Genomic DNA, 22,917 nt, shown 5'->3' with positions numbered 1-22,917 from the left:
CAATTAACTGTGGGTGTATTATTTGCTTACAGTTCTGCAGGAAAACTTTCAAACTCGCGTAAACTTTTTTGCTGATTTTATTGCAAATCGGTAAAAACAGAGTTGGTTGATAATAGATTTTCAATATTTAAGGGCTCATATTCAAATATTCAAAGGGTTTTAGAAATTAACTTATCCAATTTGAATGAAATTTCGGCTAGAAGTTATGCTAGGTTAGGCTTGGGCAAGATTGCAATTACTTGAGTGGCCAATAGTGGGAATCAGTTAAATTGAAGTTTCCACTTCTGGTCATGCTCAAATTTTGTATAAAAATTCAATATATTCACATATTCTGAACAAAGTGCTAATATTTAATTATAAATAGATAAGATTCTGGGACATTTTATTAAATATGTTGCGTGAAATTTATAAAATTATACATATCATGATTGCAAGCCTGTAAAATATTCCCAAATTCCAATCTATTAATAAATAATCAATATATTGTTGACTTTCACGAGTATGACTTCAAGAGTATATTATATATTTTGCGTCAGAAACCTTCACTTTTAGCTTTACATTTAATGTTCCTAAGACACTGGATTTATCATATGGCATTAACACTCATTAGACTTTCCATCCATATTGGGTATCCCCAGATTGATGAGACGTACTCGTTTGTCTGGTGGCTGAGCTGCCGCCGCCGTACATGGATGCATATCCAGAATTGAGTGGCGGTTGCGTAGGATAGCCAGCACCTCTGGTAGATGTTTGAGTGCCGGTGGAAGAGCTGCTGGACGAGGGTTTCTCATTGAACAGACCGCCAAAGTTGCGATTCTCAATCAAGTGTCGCGTATCGAATAGACCGCCAAGTCCTCCGGCGCCGGATGACGAGGATCCACCGCCGCCGCCGAAGAGACTGGACAATCCTGAACTGCCTCGGGTGCCGGTCGCGCCTCCTTGGTTGGACAGAGCGTTCTGTATCAAGCTGCCGATGCCACTCGAGATGAGTCCAGAGAAGAATCCTCCGAAGGAGTCCGATGACGACTTGGGCTTCTTCGTGGTCGGGGGATGATAGCCGCCTCGGTCCCTGTCACCGTAAAAGCTTCCACCGCCACCGTAAGAGCTTCCTCCGCCACCATAAGAGCTTCCACCGCCGCCATAAGAGCTTCCGCCGCCGCCATAAGAGCTCCCGCCGCCACCAAATGAGCTTCCACCGCCGCTATAAGAGCTCCCGCCACCGTAACCGGGAGGCACATATCCCCCAGGGTTGACATTCCCGAAGCCGCCACCCCCAGATGAGGACGGGTAAGAGCTTCCGCCACCGTATGGGTAAGAAGATCCGCCGCTTGAGGTGGGATAGCTGGGTCGAGGGGGTTCAGGAGCGGGAGCAGCAGGTGCGGACGGTAGGGCAGGATAGGTGTTTTCAGGAGTGTTTGATGGAGCCGAGGAGTGGGACGTGGCTAGAAAGTTCAACAAATTCCACCATTCAACGTCTGGATTTATTCTGTTCAAACAATTTCTATAGAGAGATAACATTTTGTGATTCATGCAAAGGACGGAGTGGAAGTTCTTTCATGTCTTCGCTACCCAGTGTGGGCTTATCACTTTCCAAATTCCCCATAACAACCACAAACAATAAATTTAGCGCGTTGATTTTGTTAGGTGTGTTATTAATGCAATTTCCGCCTTAAAATGGCATTGCATAAAGTAGAAATTTGTCGTTACAATCCGAGATAAGCGGTATATTGCAAAATAGTTTCAATTCTCGTTAATCTATTCGATGATATTTGGTTTGTTAAGTTCTTCTCGTGGTAACTTAGATTTTCCCTAAGGCTGTATAAAATTAGGCAACAATCTCTTAAAATTAAGATAAAGTTTTTAATACTGCGCGACATTGTATTAACAGTAAAGTTTGTTCATTTTTATCAGTTGTTCTTCCGTAAACAATAAATTATGCTCAATGTGATCAAAAAGTGCAGAAGGCCAACCGGAATATTCATTAAATCTTAATGGAAATCGAGTTTTGTCTGGACAAACTATGCATTAAAGTACGTTTTCACTTGTACGTGGCTTGAGAAATTCATCATTGGTGGTTGGAAGGAGTGGTTAAGTACATTGTTAGTGTAGACCCGATGACTAGCCATTCGAGAGATGTGTGGTTAATGCGAGATAGGGAAGCTCTTCGTCACTTGAGATGCGATTGACGACCTTAGTGCGTAAATCGCCATGCGGACGTGAGAATGACCGCGAATAGTAAGGTGAGGGTCGCGATGGGATTGCCACTGGCGAGATGCGAATTCGCGCCGCTCTTGTTGTACAGGAACTGATGCCACAGGCTGGGCTCCGTGGTGTGTTGCGGGTTGTAGAAGTTCGGTGGCCGCTGCCCAGGATAGGGCTGCTGGCCTGGCTGATAGCCCGGCTGTGGGTATTGGGGATTCTGCGGGTACTGCGGATACTGAGGATTCTGCGGATAGTAGTTGGGATAGCCGCCGCCTCCGCCGCCAGAGGGAGGGAAGGGCTGCTGCTGCGGAGGGAAGCCGCCTGAGCCGCCGTACGGCGGCGGCTGATAATTGGGATTCGTATTGAAGTTGGGATTTATCTCACGCGGCGGTTCCTGTGGCTGGGAAATTCTCGTGTTTTCCGGCAACGGATTCAGATAACCACCTGTGGGAGATCGATATCTCATGCAATGGTGTGATGAGAGAAGCAACATGATTTGCATGCACTGCAATGCCATCAATCAATGCAAATATACTAACCTGGTCCAGTGCTGCTTCCCGCTGCGCCGCTCTTGCGACACGTCGGATATCGTCCACATTCCTTGTTCTCTCGCTGGCCATAGGAGCAAGAGTCAACTGCCATGACACAGACCTCGGAGCTCAGACAGCCAATATCGCTGCATGATCTTCCGTATTCTGCAATGAAATTCAAAATCTTATTGAAGCCTCTACTTATATGGACATGAACACTTGTTGGAATTGCCGTATGTAATTTATTGTGAATTGGTTAATTGAGTAAAAACACTTTGAGTGCCTCAGGGGACCAAGAAGAGCGTCATCAGAGAGTAAATATATGTTTTGACTACGCCCATGAATATGGGTGAAACACAATATTTTAATTTTCTTAAAGGTTCGTCTAAACACACTTCGTTATCCATTGTTATCATCAAACTAAATGGGAAATCCAACCTATCCCAATCTCACATTATACAACAATCGACGCATTGGCATTTGAGCTTGTTGGACTACTAAAGCATATGGCAAAAAGTTAATTATCACTCGAAGATTAAGAAATGGGAAAAACACCGATTAATGTCAATACACTTACTTGAGTATGGGAGCGAGCTAACACTGCTGAACAACGCCAGCAAAGCCAAGCTGGAAATCACTCTGAAAAGTCTTCCCATGTCCGATCAGGAGAGAGCTTCCAGCTATTCCAGCCTGTAGAGAATGATTGAATTACTCAAAACACAACCTCTCATCTTCTTATCACGTATCATCTCTTATATATTTGACCTTCTGATCTCCCCTCCTTCCCTCCATTTCACTCACAAGAATCCCACAGTGATAAACGCAAAGTGCGCATTTACAAACAAGCGCGTACAAAATCGACATCTTTGGGCATCGCATTGTTCAGCAGAGATTTTCGCGAACACTCAAGATCTCAACAAAAAAGCAAAGAGATCTTTTTATTTAACACCTCTTAAGAAATGCCAGCTAATCATCCACATTAGCCAGAGAATACATGAAGAAGTTTAGCACGCTATGTTCTTGTCCTCGATCTCTTTCGTGTATGAAGCCCAAGGGTTGATGCTCGTTGAGAACATTGAATGTGATTCAGAGTGATTTTCGGAGGAAGGAAACGATCTTGATCGCTTAAATTTGCATGCTTGAATGTGTCTCATTGTTGGCTGTGACGCTTATGTTTGCGGTCAATGTAGCAATTGATTCGACCTTACTCTGGCTAAATGGGTGTACCTGTGAGGTAAATCACGAGTGTTTATGACACATAAAAACCGGATGAACAATTCCTTTTCACTCTGCGGAGCTTAAGTTCTACAATTCGCCTCAAAACATCCCAATGTACGATCCAAAATTTTAAAAATAAAATGTGATATTTTTACAATTGATTTTGTTTTATTTTAGAAGAAACAATCTATACAATTTTCGCGCGTTTCTCAGTAAAATGACGTCGTACGAACCAACACTTGTTCATCCAAAAATAGCAACTTTTCACATGAATAATTCCCATTCATTTTTTCCTCCTCCAATTCCATTACACACCACATTTTATTGATTGGCAAATTGGAAATGTATCCCAAATGCAATGCCTCCAATTATAACTGATGAGATGAGAAGATAATAACTTACACCAAAAAGAATAAATTTAATTCCTAATTAACTCTCCGTCCTTCTGATGGACAAAACTTCACATTCCACCACTACTGAACGTTCACAATTGAGTGAGGCTGGCTGCAAATGTAAGTTTCTCACTATACCTTCTCTGTTTCTCTCTTTCTCTCACTCCTTCGTCTCTTTACAACTCGACATATCGCTTCACTTCTTTCTCTCAATCCTCTCGCATCATCATTCTCTGTCTTTCTCGCCATGCCAAGCAGCAGAGCGAATAGCCCGCAACTGAGACACAAACCATTACTTAAATAAAGAGATTAACTGAACTTGCAGGAAAAGTGCGATTCTTTAGTTGTACGTTCCAAAATCTTCAAAATTCCTTTTGTAAAAATTATCAAATCCATATTGATCGGCTTCGTTGAAGTTCCCTTTAGAATACGACCCGTAAATCATCTTTTGATCCTTATTCGGTGGCGATGGCTCGACACTTTCCACTGGCTGAATGGGTTCGATTTCCTTGAAAGCTGGCTGAGAAGTCCTCTTTCCATGAACAGGCATAAATGATCTCTTGCTGTAAACTGGAGCCATTGTGTTGGCGTAGTAATCGTACAACAGAGATTTCGTGTCTGAATCTAGAGAGGGTTTTGCTGAATTCCTGCTGGATGCATTTCTTGTGCGCTCTTGACCATCTGAAGAGTGGCCAAAAGAATCAGTGGTGAGATTAAAATACCTTCCAGACTTCCCAGTTTACCTCGAGAAAAGTGTTCCATTTCGTATTGATTCCGAACATCCTGCAAGTTGTGAATCAACTCATCGAGTTCCTTCTCGCCGAGAGGAAAGGTCGCTGTTAGGATGAAAATTGAAGTCACAGTGCAGAAGAGGATGCAGATTTTCTGCATTTTTAATGCTTTTCCAGTCAACTCCTTAACACAACACACTTAACAACCGCTTGATTCCAGTGCAGACCACGAACAGAGAATGCGATTTTGTCACGCTGAGTGTGTCCTTTATATCCACCAGACACTCTCAGCATGGCACCGTGTCGGAATCAGAAATCTCAATGGGGAACAGGGAATGGGTCTAACATCCATGAGTTAAGTCCTCGCAAAAAAGCTCTTAAAGTGCTCCACTTAGATTATTTTTTTTATCATTATTCCAAAATTGTCCGCTTCTCTGCTATTCCTCCATATTGGATATTTGGTAGAGCTCATCGAGGATTTCCAGGCTCTTCTGATATCGGCTCTCCACCTTCTGCATCTGCGACAGCCAATTGCGCTTCACGTTCTTCCAACGCGGCAGCATTTCGCTCAGGATCTCATCTTTGCTCATCGGAGGATCGTCAATATTCTGTAAGACACGAGAATTGCTTAATAATTTCATCAGTGGATAATGATATCAGTCAATTTTACATAGTCGAGCTTCACATTGTCCTTGTCCATATTCTCCTGGCACGGCAATAGATTCGGAATCCTGCTCACAGTCGCCTTCTCTGGTGGCGGGAGAAGATCCACCGAGACTTCCTTGTGCTTATCCTCCTTGATGATGGACAGCAAGTCAACCTTGTGCTCATAGTATTGCCGGGATTTCCTCTGGGAGAAGCCTCGACTTCTGCACAACAGTAAAGCCACCTTTAGACACAGGACAGATGCAGTTGGAAGCTACATACTTATACCTCTTGTGAACGGCTGAACACTTGATCCAGGCACGGCAAATCGGATACAAAGGCGTGCTGTCGTCGAACTTCGCCAGATCAACAGAGCGATCAAACAGCTTCATGACATACGAATGTTGCACCGACGATGCATGCAAGGACTCCTTCTTGCCTATCTTCTTCTTGGGAGTCCCCGAGGATGAATTCCGGCGCGCCGAAGACTCATCATCGTCACTCTGTCCGGCCAGATCTTGGAGGATTCCCTTCAAGCGTCCCCGGGCAGTCTGCATGTCACTTTCTGTTGACAAAACACACAAAACACATTGAAATCGCGTTTACTCACTGAAACCAGCATACTCACTGTCTTCGTCATCTCCTGCGCGTCGTTTAGGCATGATTTTTAGGCCTTTCGGGTGGTTTTCTGCAGAGGAAAAAACAAATTTATCGAGAAAAATCACTTGTTTGACGCTTGGCTTCCTTGTTTTGGACAGTTAATCTCATTTCGCACTGGCCCTCAGTGGTGAATGTCACATGAATTCACCCGCCAATTCACCATATTCACCATTGCGTGCCGATGGATTGAGAATTGTTGATTGATTTCGCTTTCTCCGAAGCTTTTCGCATTTTATTCACTAGTAAAAACAATGCCGGACGTGAAGTTAGAACTATTTTCAGTGAAACAGAGAGTTTTCCTAGTGAAGCACTTCTACCAGAGCTTTGGAGACTACAAACTGGTCAAGAGTGATTATGAGACATTCTACGGAGCACCGCAGTTTTATCAACTCACGGACGAAGCAATCGCAGAGCTAATTGAACTGTTTGAGGACACTGGAAGTGTGCTAAAGTCCATTCGAATGATGGCTCAGAAGGTTTCTGGCAAGGAAATTCCCAGTCTAATTCCTATCACAAGTTCTAAGACTGAAGTTGGCTCAGAAGTCTCTGCGGAAGAAACTGAGAAAAGCACAACCGGTCATAATGATCCTCTGGAAGATCTGGACTGTTTTACTAAGGAGGAGTATGAGGTTCAGGAGGCAGATGAAGTAATTCATGAGGAATATCTGGAGGAAGCTGCAATGAAGGAAAAACCCTCAGAAAAACCACCGAAACAGGTAAGAATTTTCACACCGACAAATTCTCTTATTCTAAGAAGATTTTCCCGTTCCTTTTCAGTCTGTGCATTCTATCCGTGCTCAGAAGATCAGAGTGATCCGAATGAATGAACTTCTAGAGGAGACAATTGAGTACACAGATGATGAGGATCAACTCCAGGAAGTGGAATCATCTATTGGAGAGCCTGAAGGTATTATCACGTGTCTAAAGTGCGACAAGAAATGCAAGACTCTGAAGGAGCACAAGTGCTTTCTTCTTTCCTGCACGTACTGCCGGAAGAAATTCCCGCGAAAAGACCTCGTAAAGCACATGAAAAGGAATCACAACAACAGAAAGCTGCACAGCTGTGAATTCTGTGGGAAATTCTTCATCCGCAAAGACGATATGCTGAGCCATCGAAGGATTCACACCAAAGAGACTCCTTTCACGTGTCGCGCGCAGGGATGCAATGCGAAATTTCACTGGAGAGCAGCCCTGAATAGGCACGAACTGCTGGTGCACATCAAAGAGAGCACGGAAAGGTACAAATGCAACTTCTGTCCGGCTTCTTATCGACTCAAGGAGTACGTTGTGAGTCACATGAAGCGATGGCATGACTACAAGGAGACTGATAGTGAGACAGTGACGGAGGAGAGTTGCCATAAGACGTGGAATGGACCTGAAACCGCTCAGAATTCCTCACTCAGGCCCTTCATTTGTAGCTTTAAGGGATGCGGCAAGTCATTTTGCTGGCGTCAATCCCAGAAAAGGCATGAACAGTCTCACAAAGAGGATAACAACGACAACAGATTGAAGTGCGAATATTGCTTCTACTTCAGCTACAGCCAGAAATTTCTAGACAAACACATGGCGAAAGAGCACATAAGTCCTCATCAGGAGATCTCATCGCTAGGCACGTGTGACAATTGCAATGAAAACATCCCGAACGGTCAAACACACTGCTGCGATCTCGTCACTTGCTTGCACTGCCGGGAGAAGTTCTCCAAGAGCGAAATGACGCGACATTATCAGATCAAGCACGCCCAGGAAAAGCAAGTGTGCCAAGTGTGCGGCAAACGCTTCCACGACTTGCAAGCCTTTCTCAACCACCAGAAGATCCACGAGGATCAGCAGAGACTCTACGTGTGCAGCACCTGCGGAAAGATCTGCCAGCGGAAGTACGATCTGCAGAGTCACGAGAAGGTTCACAGCCAGGATCGACCGTACACCTGCCAAATCGAAACGTGTCGCAGGAGCTTCGCATGGCTTCACTCACTGAGGCGCCACGAGAAGCTGCACGAGACGAAGAATGCCAAATTATCATGCAAATTCTGCGATAAATTCTTTGTCACCAAGCCTCAAATGTCGGCGCATCTCATGAGAAATCATCAGTGTGGAAAATGCTGGGGATTCTTTAAGACCAGAGATGAACTGTTGAGGCATAAAGAAACCCATGCAGGTGAAGAAGAAGCCTCGGAAGAGCCAGATAATACCTGAGATATTTATAGTCATGTTTATATTGCTGTAGCTTAATATAATGAGTTAAAATACAAGTACAAAAAATGTGGCGGTAAGACCGAATTATGAAAAAAGGCGCTTTCGACTTTCGAATTCTACCGTATAACCAATGCTACAGATATTTCAGTAGACTGATGCAAGACAATTCCACGATTATTCCTATATTGCATTTTAAATTACGCTGTTAAGGTGTCAGATTTACTAGTACGAGACTAATAAAGGTTTTAATTTTTTATGGGATAGCTGGCAATTAAAATCTAATCTGTAAACGATTTTAGGTAAACCATTTAATAATCTTTCCAAGAATCTCAATTCGCTAACGAAAGAACAGTCCAATGAATTCCGAAGACATTTCTGAGCACACTGTCTTCACCATGAGACAATTTGCCAGTGGGTTGAGTGGGAAGAACGCTTTGGCGTCTTGATGTTGTCATTATTAGTCGCTTTTACGTGATTAAACCAGTGTTTTAGCGTTTTCAAGACAGAATGGATGAGAACAGTGGTGATGAGCCACTGCCGAACGGCTCCAACTATCACGTGCGGCGCCCGGATGGCACATGGCGTGAGTTTGGTGATTTCACAACAAAGGGGCCCAATTGCAGCGCTTGTCTCTTGCAGATGCCGCACAGATTATCCAGTCGCGCCTCGTGGACTCCAGTACGTATGAGTACTACATCCACTATGACGGGCTGAACAGGCGCCTGGATCAGTGGGTGCAGCGTAACAGAATTAACTGCACGCCACCGTCGGAAGCGGCGAAGAACCACAAGCCGGAATCCACTTTCCTGGGCAAATTCAATAAGCTGGATGTGCAGTCGCCGCTGGCGGAGGTCGTGGTGCCGGCGAACACGGGCGCGGCGACGGACAACGACAGAACAATCACGAGGAACCAGAAGCGCCGTCACGACGAGATCAACCATGTGCAGAAGACGTACGAGGAGATGGATCCCACAACGGCGGCCCTGGAGAAGGAACACGAGGCCATCACGAAGGTGAAGTACATCGACAAGCTGCGGATTGGACGGTATGAGATCGACACATGGTACTTCTCGCCATACCCAGAGGAATATGGGAAGGTGAGCAAGCTGTACGTGTGCGAATACTGCCTCATCTACATGCGCTACGCCACGCAGTACAAGAGCCACAAGGAGAAGTGCAAGAAAAGACAGCCGCCGGGAGCGGAGATCTACAGGAAGGGCACGATTTCCATATTTGAAATTGACGGGAAGGATCACGTCCTGTATTGTCAGACATTGTGTCTGCTGGCGAAGCTGTTTCTCGACCACAAAACTCTGTACTTTGACGTTGAGCCCTTTTACTTCTACGTCCTCTGCGAGATAGACCGGCAAGGGGCGCACATTGTGGGGTATTTCTCCAAGGAAAAGGAGTCACCGGAGAACAACAATGTCGCGTGCATTCTCATCCTGCCGCCGTACCAGCGGAAAGGTTACGGGAAGCTCCTCATCGCCTTCAGCTATGAACTGTCGCGACGAGAGGGTGTCATTGGGAGTCCGGAGAAGCCTCTGAGCGACCTGGGGAGACTCAGCTACCGCAGCTATTGGGCCTACACACTGCTGGAGCTCATGCGAGAGTGTCGCACCACCACACAGTCCGTGAAGGAGCTCAGTGAGTTGAGTGGCATCACGCAGGAGGACATCATCGCCACGCTGCAGTCGATGAAGATGGTGAAGTACTGGAAGGGACAGCATGTGGTGTGCGTGACACCCAAGACGGTCAACGAGCATCTGCAGTTGCCGCAATTCAAGAAGCCAAAACTCATGGTGGATCCGCTGTGTTTGCGTTGGATTCCGCACAAGAGGAACACGCAGAAGAAGAAGATTTAGGGCAGGAGAGATGTTCAATAAAGAGTGTTGCTAGGACAAAAGCTTTGTTTGGTTTCAATAAACAAGTGTGCCCACAGGATGGCGGAGAATGCAGAGATTCTGGAGTTGGTGAGTAATAAAAGATCGGCTCTATTAGTGTCTACATGAGTGATATTTTTAGCCCACGAAGGAGAATGTGGCGCTACTGGAGAGTTCCAATAGGAAATCAGCCGGGAAGAGTTTCCTGGAAGGCGTGAAGCACAATTCTTCGATAGTCAATCAATATTCCATCACAAGATACACGCCCAATGAGTGGCACAGGAGGAATGATGAGCTCTTCGCCCTGAGCCACAAAGTCAGCCAATTGAGTCTGAAGAATGACAATGAGGCGAAGAATTGCATGGCGTCAAACTTCTCCAGGACCAACAGAACGCAGCAGGACAACACTGAGCGACTGGGAAATCGATGCCATGAGATTTTCACATGGCAAACAAATCTGGAGCACGCGATACAAGCTCAAGTGGACGAGATTGCCATCCTGGAGGAAGAGAGACATCGTCTGAAGAAGTCCATGGCGATCCTGAAGATTCCTGAGTCCATCAATTCTGAGTGTCTGAGTCGAAGATGCGCTCGGCCGGACAGTGAATTGATCCGCGACGGACCGGAGGAAGAGCTTCTGAAGGAGACTATCCTAATAAATGATATCAGGAGAGTACTGGAGAAGACTCTGGCGAGCATTGAGCAGCAGCAGAGCGCAAATAGAGCTGTTAAGCACAAGCTTGAGTATCACTGGAGTTGCAAGAAGGAAGCCTACGCCATAGATTCGGTTAATAGAAACCTGGAGAACGCCTCTGGATCTACTCAATTCAAGCCAGGAGCTACTCAATCAGTAGCAGAGTAATTTGACAAGGGTTTTGTGGGGAAATCAATGGGTAAATTATACTTTTCTTGCAGCCAATCGACTGAGGAGTTTTGGAATCACTTCACGCAGGATGTTCTGGACGAAAGCGAAGCCACAAGGCAGAAATCTGTATGACATCTTACAATACAATGTACAGGATCTCATGGTTATTGCATTCCAGATTCACTTGCGAGGAACTCTACAGGAAATCCTTGTGAAGGCAACAAGAGATCTGAGGAATCAGGCAGACACTGTTGAACAGATGTTTCAATCCCGAATTTCCTGCATGGATGAAGTGAGAACAATGCTGGAGAATAATCTGCGTAACATCCTGCAGAAGCTGGCAGACACAGAAACACTCATCTCGAATCTCAAGGATGCCATCAGGAATATGGATTTCCCTATGAAAGTTTCCCAAACACGTCTGCAGAACAGGAATCTCTATCGGCCACAAGTGGAGAATTGCTATGATCGCTCCCAAGTGGGGCTTATCAATGAGGTGGGGAGTCTGCAGAAGAGTGTGTCGGACCTCAAGGAGTCTCTCAGGCAAGCTGAGGACACACAGAAGCAGCTAATTGACACGAGGACAGACCTTGAGGCGGAGATTATGCTCAAGAGGCGCACGATTAACATTGACAAGGATCGATGTCAACACATAAGATCCTATTTCCCATCAGCCACTGCCCTCAGTGGGTATATTTGAACTCACCAAGAGTGCTAGTTGTTGACGAAGAGTGACCAGCCCATCCACTGCAGGAGCTTGAAGGCGAGATATACCGGAATTATCAGGATAATCACGTAGAAGTAGTAAGACCAGCCCTCAATGACCATCTTTCTCACGAATTCACGCACGACAACACGATTTTGCCGTGACGGCGGTTATCGGAAGTAACACAGGAATACACAAATCACTTTTATTTCACAATAAAGCACCTAATCACATGATAAATACGGTGAAATTAGAGAATGTTCATGAACAGTCTTTTTCTCCTTGTGTGATTTGTTGACAAACATGGCTTTCGGGGTTGCCAGATTGCCGATTTCACCACTTGGCCGTTTTTCACCACTTTCCCCTCCATGGATCGTTGCAACAGGTATTGTGGCTCTCCAGGTAAGAAAAGTATTGTGGAATGCCACGACAAAAGTGTTGAACAATCAGAGTCGAACTGGAAGGCTCTGAATTTCACGGTAAAGAATATATTGAAACTGAATTTCTTCGGCAAATAAGAACCGCTGGGCCTTCCCCGAAATTCAAATTTCAGAGGATATTCAACTGCCAGTGCACGTGAAAATTCTCGAAACAGCACGAAAAGTCTCCCAATTTGCACCTGTTCCACATCGGAAAGCATCCTCAGGTGTATAGTTGCGCTGCACACATGAATAGAATAACGCTACAATAGCGGAGAGGAGAGTGATCTCAGTCTCTTGATCAACTTGCCATGGAGATCATCTCGCCACTATTAATTCCACTCCAAATATTTACAAATAAAGCAGACAGAATACAAAAGTGTTGATCATATCAATTAATTCGGCCACCTAACTAGTTATATTTCACACCATCGCCAGTGAAAATTCACAATTTGCCTCCGAAAACGTAAAATGATTCATCAAAACACTGCTGAAGTGTTAAAGTGAACATCGAGCGCTGCATAAGGCCAGAGTGTATTGTGGAAAAACAAGTCGAAAGAGCTGAAAAGTGAAAATATCTGTGATTTACGCGAGACTGCAAGAGACTTTTTACGGTGTTCAACAGTCACATGATGATTCCTCTTCTAATTCTGGGTTTAATTAGCGCATCTGAGGCGAATTTGAACATCATTGGGCCACAATGTGGGCAGATCTTCTGCAAACTCGATCAGTACTGCAAAGACGGTGTTTATCAATGCGTGAGTTGTGTGGACATTTGGTAAGATGGAGCTTGAAGTATTAAATATAATGTTTCTATACTTCAATTGTAATTATTTCTTCTGTATTTTTCAGCAATAACACTTCGCACAATGCCGATCAGATTCAGTGCCATAAAAGCTGCGATAGTGAGTTGAAAAAATACACCTGACTAATTCTTCAAATTGACGGGAGTATTGAATTAACATTGCTAAATATTTGCGTGTTTTTCGCCAGAGTACATGTACAGTCTACTGTACGATAAGATGACTCACCTATCGAGTGAATTCCATCAGCTGCAGAACCGTCAAATGATGATCCTGATTATCACAATAGTCCTGCTGATTCTCTTCATCATCATCCACGGCTTTCTCCTCTTTCGCTGGCTTCGCCGCCGAGGCTACCTCAGTGTGAAGATCTTCAAGGCGAAGTCCATGAAGCAGAAGCAGTGTCCAGTTGTAGATCTCACGCACGCCAATCCGCACACACAAAGTCCGAAGTTGCAGATCCGCACGGACATGGCCAGGAGCGCCAACGCCAAGAGAGACTCCACCGTTTTCTCAGTGGACGGCTCAACAATTCAGACCGTGAGCACGCCAATTAGCACGAGATATCCCGCAGAGGATTCAACGCTGGACTATTCCTATGATAACAGAGGAATGACTGTGACTCCCGTGGCCGATAAGCCGCGAGGATCGGAAACAAACTTCTGATTGAGTTTCTATATTGAAAAAATCATTCTCACATCACAAAAACCTTGTTAGTCATACAATTAATCTAAGAGCAGGTGAACTGGGCAGCACACTTTTGTCCTACAAAATGCTAAGTTGTATGTATTTTAGGGATTATTTTGTAAATATTTCAATGTGAAGCGCAAACATTCAAAGGTTGTTTCCGTGTATAAATCATTATCCGTCCTTTGGTTTCTATGCGAGAATTAAGTTGCTCATCAACTCACCGATATAATAGTCAATATCACATTTAAGTTTTGAATTTAAGAATTTTTTTTTTCTTAATTTTGGGAACATTTGTCCTTTTTTCTACATATTTATATTTAAATATTTTATCTAATATCTAAAAAAAATGCAATACACTAATAGATCTCTTTTTTGTTGTTATATGCGAAATTTTTCTACGGTAGAGAGAATAAAAAATCTATTAATTTAAGTATAAGATTAAGTTTGAAAATCAAATAAGTTTTTGGCTACACTGTGATAAGCAAAGTAAGCTTTTCACAGTACTTCGAAGATCTACATTATCTTAAACGCATTATTCAATAAATATTAGTATTATCAAAAGATTGAGTATTTTAAGTATACGGCAAGAACCCATCTTAAACTTAAGAACTCTTAAAGCAAAACTGTGCTGCCCAGAACTGAGTTTGGTTACAATTTCATGTACTTATGGCGATATAAAATTGCTGAAAAATTGGGGTGGCACTCCAATACAAAACTATCATTTGTGACCCTACAATAAAGACGCTATTCCTAAGTCTAAACCCAGTACTGATTCCGCCGCAGGAGCGGATTTGTTTGGGGTGTTTGAGGCTGCTGCGGCTGAGCGATCGAGGTGTAATTGACATCGTTGCAGACATCGTAATTGGGGCACCAGTTTTCGTTGTCATCTCCGTAAGGATATCGCAAAGAGTGCGAAGGATCGGGCAGATTGAGATCCGCCAGGTCGGACTCCGAGTCCTGGAAGTCATTAGGATCGAATCCGATGGGAATAACTTTGCACTGGGGAACATTACTGAGCCCGGGAAGAGGTGTTGAAGCTGCTGTCGCTGGGATGGATTCAGGATCTGAGGAGGTGTTTATGCGCGTGCCGTAGGGAAGAAAGTCTGGTGGACGCGGAAGTGATGGTGGATAGTCTTTGTGCGTGCTTTTAGATGCTCTGCTAGCGGCTCTGCACTTGATAATAACGACTAGAATCAGTGACAGTATAACAATGGCGGCCACGATGCACACGATCAGGACATAATTGATCGGAAGACTGGAATCAGCGATCATAACGCCATTTTCCTCAACTGCCAAATCGTGGGAATTGATTGTGATCGCCACAGTTCCTTGAGCTGGCTGAACGGACTTAATGTGCAGAACGTAGTCAAAGCTATCGGAGATCGTAAACAACTCCTCATCAGGCAGTTTCTTGGCCACAAAGTAGATCACACCACTCTTGAGTTCCTTGTAAGTGAATGACGTGACGTCCTTATCCTTGTACGAGTCTCCATCGCCTGTTGTTCTGGTTATCTTCTTGAGTTTCCCATGCTTAGCCTTTGATGTCAGGATAAACTTGGGATTGTAGCGATTCAGGTTCAAATTCGAGGAATGATGGGACATGGCTGAGGTGCTGAGGCGAATCTTATCTCCAGCCGTGACTGTGATGGCGTTTAGGGCGATGAAAGGATGCACGATCACCTTGACTGTGATCACACCTCCGTAATTTGTGTCTGAGATGTAGGCTGTGACTTGGAATGTGTCATTAGATCGCGAAAGATCAGTCTGCATATACGAAATCTCCTGCTCAACAAGCTGCATCTGACTGAACCTGAGAACAGGCTTCTCATTGCGCAGAATGAGACCAGCTGTTGGGGTCATGGTAATGTTGTACATCAATCGAGTTTTGTGAACATTCGTCTCGATGTACAAGTGCCTCTGCTCAATCAGAGCCGCCGAAATGCCTTGGGGGACGAGAATGGCCTCATTTTGAAAACCAGCAGTGATTGTTATGGGTAGAATGTTGATGTTGAAGATCTCATAGGCAGGTTTGAACTCGCCATCAGAGACTTTGAAGTAAAAAGTTGTGGATTGAGCCTTGCCTGAGTGAATGTAGATCACTCTTCCCTCATCAATATCCAGCTGTGTAAATTGATTTCCATATGCTATGATGTCTTGAGCTATTCCCTCATCGGATACCTTAAAGAGTAGCCCAATTGTAGGCCCACTTATGATGTCATAGACTATCTCAGACGATGGCGTGTCCGCATCTTGGGTCAATAATTCCGATCGCGTGATCGTCTTGTTTTCTCCCTCAACGACGGAAATGTGAGGAGATTGAGTGATCAACTGGAAAGGTTGATCGTTAATGGGGTTGATTATGATCGGAATAGTGAGATTGCAGAGGAAAATGTGACCCTGCAGAAGATAGACGGACATCAAAAGGCGATCCTCAACTGTATCCGAGTGATCGTGTTTGTAGTAAACGCGGTTGTTATTGAAGTCCTGCAATGTGAGACGATTGTTGGAGGCATTCATCTTCCCATCAATGATCTCCACTGCTCCATGATTTGGTGTGAAGGGTTCTATATAGAGCTCAGGATCGTGAATACCTGCCCGGGTTTCTAGATATTCTAGAACCTTCGACAGATCCAGCTTAATTGGAGCCAATTCGCCCTCGTCCAGACTAATCCTCGGCACTGGGAGGAATCTCAGCAATCCTCCTGAGGACACGGAGATATCAATCTGGAATATCTGGTCAATTAAGCTGCTGGCATGACTGGAGATCACGTCGAAATAGAAGGAATCATTGGTCTTCAGCTCTAGCATCGTGTGAGTGTGTTCATAGAGGATTTTTCCAGCTCTCACGTCGCTCTGTGTGAACTCTGACACTTCCGTGGCCATGCCATTCTCCGAGTACTCATAGAGAATCCTTCCCAGTTGGGGAGGAATAGTCACCACATATCTCACAGCTCTCTCCTCATCTGAGCACTTAAAGTGCAGCTGTTCGGGCAGGATTTGCTTTCTCGTGAGCGGGAACACATGCAGATGTTCATTTCTTACTTGCACCAGCGACACAGGGTTAACTGTGACAAAGAGGGTCTGCCTGGAGGTGTTATGCACCCCATCCGTGACGAAGAAAGTCAATTGGCCACTCGAGAAGGAGCTGTTGTGCATGAAAAAGACATTCCCATCGTCAATTTGTCGCTGTGTGAAGTTCCCAATGACTTTGTGGGAGACACGAGCGTCATTGAGAACCAATGTGCCTCCCACCACTTCATCCACCACGAAAGTGAGATTCTCAGCCACTGTGTCGTAGTCCTGAGCCACTGCAAAGAAGAGCAATACGCGGAAAGATTAATGATCTCGCCCCAATGATTTATGATTCACTTTGCTGGCGTTCAGCAAAAAAAACAGTAATTACTCCACTTTCTTGCAGATAAAAATTAATTTGTCACTCATAACAAGACATAATTAAAATAAATATGAGGAATCGTCAAAACATTCACACATCAGCTCGCTGAATGGATTCTACGTTATCACATAACGCATGTTATTTATAACTCTGCAGTTCATAAATTATATTTTACTCACTCAAATCAGTCCTCTTGATTGAGCTCCGTCCGCCAGTCCACATCTGAAGGCCCGTGTTCGTGACAACTTGAGGGATTTCGTCATTCACCGGCAGAATGGCCACGTGCAGATAGAACGGAACACTCTCCTTGTTCCGCGCCACGGCGATCAAGAGAATGGTGTCCGAGGAGTTCTCACTCCCATTGTGATTGTACATGATAATGTTCGCCTCTAGTTGCTTTTGCGTGAATCTGTTGACTTTCGAGGACTTTCCAGACTTGATATTCCCAAACTGCGGCTGTTGCAGGATTTTATACTCCAGAATCTTGCCATAGTAGAACTCAGAGAAAGGCACCATATCGTCAACGGAGAGCGCAACAGATCCTCCCTCTTCCACGAGAATCGCCCTGGTTGAAATGTAGAGATTCTCAGGGATAATTATGATCTTGAGCTTGAGATCTCTGAGCCATGTGATGCCATTTGTCACGTCGAAGATGAAGTAATCGGAGGATTGATTGACTCCCGCTTGAATGTAAAACATCTTTTCGGCATTGATTGTGCTCTGATCGAAGACTTTGCTGTTGTACTCATCGTCCAATGTGATGGATTGAATCTCCAGGTAACCATGTTGAGGAGAAGTGGTCACCAAGTATGTTATATCTCCGGGGGAAATTTTCGGATGGACAATCTCAAGAATATCTCTCGATATAATCACACTTGTTGACTCCTCGACGAAGAGTGTTTGATTGCGGCGAATCTGGAGGAGTTCCCAATAAGCCGCCGGATAGATCCTGATCAGTAATTCACCCTCTGTCCAGATTCCCTTCGCCGCCACGCGATATCTTATCTTATCCATCGAAGCCACTTCAGTGTTCCAATAGATGATTTTCTCCTGATTCACATTTGATTGCGTGAAATTCTTTATCGAAGTCACATTGAGATTCCTGGGAAGAATTGTTGTGTTTAGCTTTCTCTTCAGTGCCACAATATTCCCGAAATTCGGCCCATCTGTGATCTTATACTCAATCTCATCGGGCTCAGCATTTAAGTTAGTTTCAATTGAGAGATCATCAAGAGTGATCGTGATGAAGCGTCCCTCCTGCACGACAGACGCATTGGAGTCACGCACTTTCAGAAACGGCTCAGAGGCTTGAATCTCCAGAAATCCAGGCACTTCAAACACCCCGTCGGAGATAATAAACGTGATCTTGCCATACTCAGCTCCGTGATGCTTGATCATAACACGGCGCTCATTAATGTCTTCCTGGGTGAAGAAATCCGTCTCGACACCCTCCTTGAACATCACACCATTTGGCACGGTGACTTGAGAGTAGAATATATTGGCTGCACCTGTCTCGAGATCGTGATCCTCATACTCGAGATCAGCGCGAGACAGTGTCTTACTTTCCTCTTTCACGATGTAGAACACTTTGTGATGCGCATTGTAGGGTTCATTGTCATTCACCAGCTTGATTTCGACACTCACTTCGCAAATAAACTGAAAGTTTGACTCGGGATCTGAGAGAACGAGAATGCTGAGTGTGTCTTCAGTGGATTCTGAGTCATCGTGGCAGTAGTAAATATTCCTTGAGAGGATCTCATCGTATGTGAAGGACTCGATAACATTGATCTTAATATTGGTTTCGTCGTAGTTGCAAATCGAGCCGTGTTTGGGTGGAGTTGAGACGTTAAAAGTGAGTTCTTTGAAGTGATCGAAGATCACCTCGAAGTGATTGGTGGTCAGTAAGGCTGCTCTGCCCTCATTCACCACAATCCTCTCCTTCGTCTGATACATCAGTGACTTTGAGAGACTCTCCGCGGGATTAAACACAATGTTCATCTTGCCATAGATGTCTTCGCATTCAGGCACAGAAACGGCAAATTCGAAGACATCCACAAAGCTTGAATAAGATGTTAAGTACGTCCGATAGCGCATGATGGTCTTATCGATGTCCTGTTGAGTGAATGAATCCATCTCCTTGGCAGCCTGAGGATATCCGTCCACGTAGATGATCCCGTATTTCGGCGGTTTCACCACTATATAAATTATATTCCGTGGAAATGTCGGCAAGGGAAGAGTCTGATGGTACAGATTATCACTCTTGATGGCTACATCTCCACTCCCATTGATGTACAAGTTCGCCTGTCGCTGAATCCCGATCTGGAGCTTCGTGAACGTTATCCGAAAGTCGTAAGACTTCGCCATTGTGATGGGCGCTAAAGACACTGTGAACTTGAAATCGTCATGCTGGGGAAAGTCCGTTGTGTGGAGATATCTTATCTGGCCAAGGAGCATCTGATTGCTAGTGAAGGCATCCACGGTTATCCAGGAGGAGTCTACAGCTCGCAACTTCTGAATACTGCCAAACTGTGGTGGTCTGACCACGTCGAACTTCACATCCAATTGATCATCATCGGAGTTGGAGACGAAAGATAAGTTCCAAGGAGAGATCAAAGCGTATGATTTGTGAACCAATATCAGGCCGGTGTTGTTGATCATTCGCAATTGAAGGGGCAACACAGACACTTTCAGCATAACAGTGGGGCTCGTCTCCATGCCATCGGAAACCTGGAAGAAGGACATCAATGTGTAAAATGAATTATGGATTTTTCCCAATTGATCTCACCTGAACAGAAATTTCCATTGATGTGTCTTCGGGAGTGTCTGACTCTATAATGTAGGTCACATGTCCCTGATTCACATCAGACTGGGAAAATGTGGTGACAGCTTTTCCCGCCACTTCCAACTTCCCAGCAATGCGGTTTGGTTGCGGCGACGGCAGAAATGTGTACATTAGTGAGCTGTCTGGGCTGTCAGGATCAGTGGCCAGCAGGAGATCCGGACCGATAACTTTGGGTATTCCTTGGGTGAGTCTCAGCATTCGATTGTGCGGAATGTAGAGCGATGGAGCATCATTAACAGCTGTAATGTTGATGTGCAGCACAAATCTATGCTTGCCCTGAACATAATCAGGAACTGATTCTCGATTCGTGGACACCAGTTGCATGTCCATCGTGATGTGATCGATGAAGTGCTCATTTCCACTGTGGGTGTACTTCACCTTGTCTGTGCTGAGATCCATGAGGGAGAAGAGCTTCGTCTGGGTCTCATTGCCGTCGCTCGCGAAGGGCGCAACGGCGATTGTGCCATGTTTTGGTGGCTGAACTATGTGAAAGATCACTCCGGCCTCCATGAGCCCGATCTTTGCAAAGTCAAAGAGCACATCGATGTATATTGGAGACAGGAACATGCTGTCTCCCTCCATCAGTTGCATAGGTGATATGGCGAGAATCTCAATGTCTATGGGGAGATCTATTCTGGAGAAGATCTTGTATCTCTCCAGGAAGTCATTCCTTATGCAAAATGCCTGATTGCAGTGGCAGATGAACTCGTCAATCCCATAAGGTTGGCATATGCTGCCGATGATGCAAGGCTGTCTCTCGATGCAAGGATACCTCCAGACACAGTCCACAGTCACTCCCTGGGTGATCTTCATATCCGGAAATCCAATCAACTGACGATTCACCAATATATTCTTCATGCATCCGCGGAAGCTGCTGTCAACAGCCCTGGATCCCTTCATTCCAGCTCTCCTCCTCAGGCTGTAGTCCAATCCGCCAATGAAGAATTGCTCATTGAGTTCAATGACATGACTACTTCCGTTCGCGAAGCTCGCAGCATTTTTCACATCATCCACAGTGATCTCCACGATTATTGGGCTGTACAGAATCGAGACATTGTGCCATTTGCCATCAGAAACATTCCTGTCCGGGATGAGTTCAACAGCATTCGATCCCTTGCCGACCAACAATCGAAGTTTCGCCTCAACAATCTCAAGAGAGATGAAATCCATATTTCCCACATTGTACAGAACACTTGAAACTACCTCAATTGTCCGGAATTGGAGGTTCCAAATGTCTCCTGAGTACATTGTAGGCTTTCCCAGCACCATAAAGGAGTCATCTTCGATGAAACTGACACTCTGCTGGTGATCAGCATCGAATTCCGCAGCACACGTCCAGGAAACCCGAACACTAGCCACGTGAGAAGTCCTTTCTTTGGCGCGCTTAAAGACGTTGATATTATTATAGTACATCTGCAAGGAGTGTAAAAAATAGCCTAGATTAGATAAGGATTAATTTGTTTCTTTTTACACGAAGATTCTTAAATAAGATCAAAAGGATTTTATACTTTTTCAGTGTGAAAATCTCATAAAGACAATTTTCCACAATTTTCTCCAAGAGTCTTGTGCTCATGAAGAGCATCACTTAATTATCACTGACACAAGAATAGACGAGAAGCTTGATGGAAATTTCTTTGGAGAAAGTGTCTACACAAAACTCCTCATAAAATCTATTAATAGCACATCATAAAGGGTTAATATTTCATGAAATTGGTGAAGAATGTGTGACACTCGTCATGCAAATTTCCTAAGCAGTATTTTATGTGTCTATTCTAGGACTCTATAACGATACTCACATCAGACATGCATCCACGGAAATTGTCCACGGTGCTTAAGTACGCTTGAGAGAAATCCCCAACGCCGCCGAGGAAGACGCCAAAGTGGATGTTGAGCTCCCCAATTTTCGACGGCACGGTTTTCCGGTTGAAATGCTCATCCACTTGCATCGTGATGTTAGAATCGTAGCGTTGAATGGCGATTTCATGCCAATTGAGATCGTTGAAGAGTATATTCTTGGGCGACCACAGCTCAGTTGTGAAGTCCTCAATCTTGAACACGAACTTTATTCTGCCCGCCTCGAGATTGATCAGCGCATAATCCGTCCGACCGGCGGCCAGGAAGATGAAGCAATCGGGCAGCATTGTGCGGAATCTGAGGCGAATGTTGGTGGAGCTCTTCGCCTCCTGCATGGGCATGGCGATGTGACTGGCTCCATAGAACGACACTGGCGGCGTCGATGGTAAAAATAATTTTGGGATGCACCACTCAGAGACACGGGGTACAACAAAAATATTTACATTAACTTACCTTTCACACAGTCAACGCCTCGAACAGCTGTTTGCAGCAGTACAAGTAGTACGGCCGAGACGAAAATAGCGCCGGCATCTCTCATCTTCAGCATCCTCCTTGATGTGTGCGCCCGGAACACTCTTGCTAAACCCACGATGACGCCGCCAGAGTGCTAATTCCCATTGATCTTCAAGCTGCAGAGGACCGGAAGATTTTGCAATATGATGGAAAATTACATAAATACACAAAATGCTCCAAATTGATGAGCGAATGCTATTATTGTTAAATATGCCATCAAAGATGCATAAAATCGATCATAAAGCCTCGCGAATGAGATAATGCATGAGGCACTCTGGCTTAGACGCTCTACACACATAAGGTTAAGACGAGAGGATTCTTGGGTGGTTTATAGCCACAGCCAATTACGAACGAGGCTTGACTCGCGTGTCATGCAC

The 22,917-nt window shown here is 44.8% G+C and overlaps 7 protein-coding genes across 9 annotated transcripts; 4 read left to right on the top strand and 3 right to left on the bottom strand.

Moving 5' to 3' along the window:
* Window positions 1-35: 35 nt before the first annotated feature.
* On the bottom strand, window positions 36-4,644 carry LOC132262377 (loricrin). Of its 2 annotated transcripts, XM_059761641.1 has the most exons (4): window positions 4,353-4,641; window positions 3,310-3,422; window positions 2,742-2,897; window positions 36-1,442 (listed from the first exon to the last, which is right to left on the bottom strand). In XM_059761641.1, exons 2-4 carry the CDS (start codon window positions 3,386-3,388, stop codon window positions 607-609), a joined length of 1,071 nt encoding a protein of 356 aa, XP_059617624.1. In that variant the 5' UTR covers window positions 3,389-3,422; window positions 4,353-4,641; the 3' UTR covers window positions 36-606. The 2 variants fall into 2 exon arrangements, with proteins under 2 accessions (XP_059617624.1, XP_059617625.1); XM_059761642.1 differs by lacking the exon at window positions 3,310-3,422 and having other exon boundaries at window positions 4,353-4,644.
* Window positions 4,645-5,229: 585 nt separating this feature from the next.
* On the bottom strand, window positions 5,230-12,131 carry LOC132262379 (protein lin-37 homolog). Of its 2 annotated transcripts, XM_059761643.1 has the most exons (5): window positions 12,026-12,131; window positions 6,347-6,406; window positions 6,001-6,283; window positions 5,744-5,942; window positions 5,230-5,681 (listed from the first exon to the last, which is right to left on the bottom strand). In XM_059761643.1, exons 2-5 carry the CDS (start codon window positions 6,378-6,380, stop codon window positions 5,511-5,513), a joined length of 687 nt encoding a protein of 228 aa, XP_059617626.1. In that variant the 5' UTR covers window positions 6,381-6,406; window positions 12,026-12,131; the 3' UTR covers window positions 5,230-5,510. The 2 variants fall into 2 exon arrangements, with proteins under 2 accessions (XP_059617626.1, XP_059617627.1); XM_059761644.1 differs by lacking the exon at window positions 12,026-12,131 and having other exon boundaries at window positions 6,007-6,283; window positions 6,347-6,455.
* On the top strand, window positions 6,583-8,641 carry LOC132262373 (zinc finger protein 420-like). The gene is made up of 2 exons (XM_059761637.1): window positions 6,583-7,094; window positions 7,156-8,641. The coding sequence occupies exons 1-2, from the start codon at window positions 6,630-6,632 to the stop codon at window positions 8,569-8,571; spliced, it is 1,881 nt and encodes a 626-aa protein (XP_059617620.1). The 5' UTR covers window positions 6,583-6,629; the 3' UTR covers window positions 8,572-8,641.
* LOC132262375 (histone acetyltransferase KAT8-like) lies at window positions 8,943-10,495 on the top strand. Its single transcript, XM_059761639.1, has 2 exons — window positions 8,943-9,154; window positions 9,211-10,495. Exons 1-2 carry the CDS (start codon window positions 9,079-9,081, stop codon window positions 10,434-10,436), a joined length of 1,302 nt encoding a protein of 433 aa, XP_059617622.1. The 5' UTR covers window positions 8,943-9,078; the 3' UTR covers window positions 10,437-10,495.
* LOC132261715 (tektin-4) lies at window positions 10,481-12,019 on the top strand. Its single transcript, XM_059760648.1, has 4 exons — window positions 10,481-10,544; window positions 10,597-11,312; window positions 11,370-11,445; window positions 11,498-12,019. Exons 1-4 carry the CDS (start codon window positions 10,515-10,517, stop codon window positions 12,017-12,019), a joined length of 1,344 nt encoding a protein of 447 aa, XP_059616631.1. The 5' UTR covers window positions 10,481-10,514.
* A 495-nt stretch (window positions 12,132-12,626) lies between the features above and the next one.
* LOC132262767 (protein grindelwald) lies at window positions 12,627-14,119 on the top strand. The gene is made up of 3 exons (XM_059762175.1): window positions 12,627-13,222; window positions 13,297-13,349; window positions 13,438-14,119. The coding sequence occupies exons 1-3, from the start codon at window positions 13,074-13,076 to the stop codon at window positions 13,911-13,913; spliced, it is 678 nt and encodes a 225-aa protein (XP_059618158.1). The 5' UTR covers window positions 12,627-13,073; the 3' UTR covers window positions 13,914-14,119.
* A 126-nt stretch (window positions 14,120-14,245) lies between these two features.
* LOC132261712 (chondroitin sulfate proteoglycan 4) lies at window positions 14,246-22,574 on the bottom strand. Its single transcript, XM_059760645.1, has 5 exons — window positions 22,481-22,574; window positions 21,970-22,397; window positions 20,117-21,586; window positions 17,511-20,058; window positions 14,246-17,245 (listed from the first exon to the last, which is right to left on the bottom strand). The coding sequence occupies exons 1-5, from the start codon at window positions 22,572-22,574 to the stop codon at window positions 14,694-14,696; spliced, it is 7,092 nt and encodes a 2,363-aa protein (XP_059616628.1). The 3' UTR covers window positions 14,246-14,693.
* Window positions 22,575-22,917: the final 343 nt, after the last annotated feature.

This window comes from Phlebotomus argentipes, unplaced genomic scaffold, assembly GCF_947086385.1.
Source record: "Phlebotomus argentipes unplaced genomic scaffold, Phlebotomus argentipes genome assembly contig_15, whole genome shotgun sequence".
Classification (NCBI taxonomy): domain Eukaryota; kingdom Metazoa; phylum Arthropoda; class Insecta; order Diptera; family Psychodidae; genus Phlebotomus; species Phlebotomus argentipes.
Note: the sequence above shows the minus strand (reverse complement) of the source record. Positions and strands in the feature narration are given on the sequence as shown.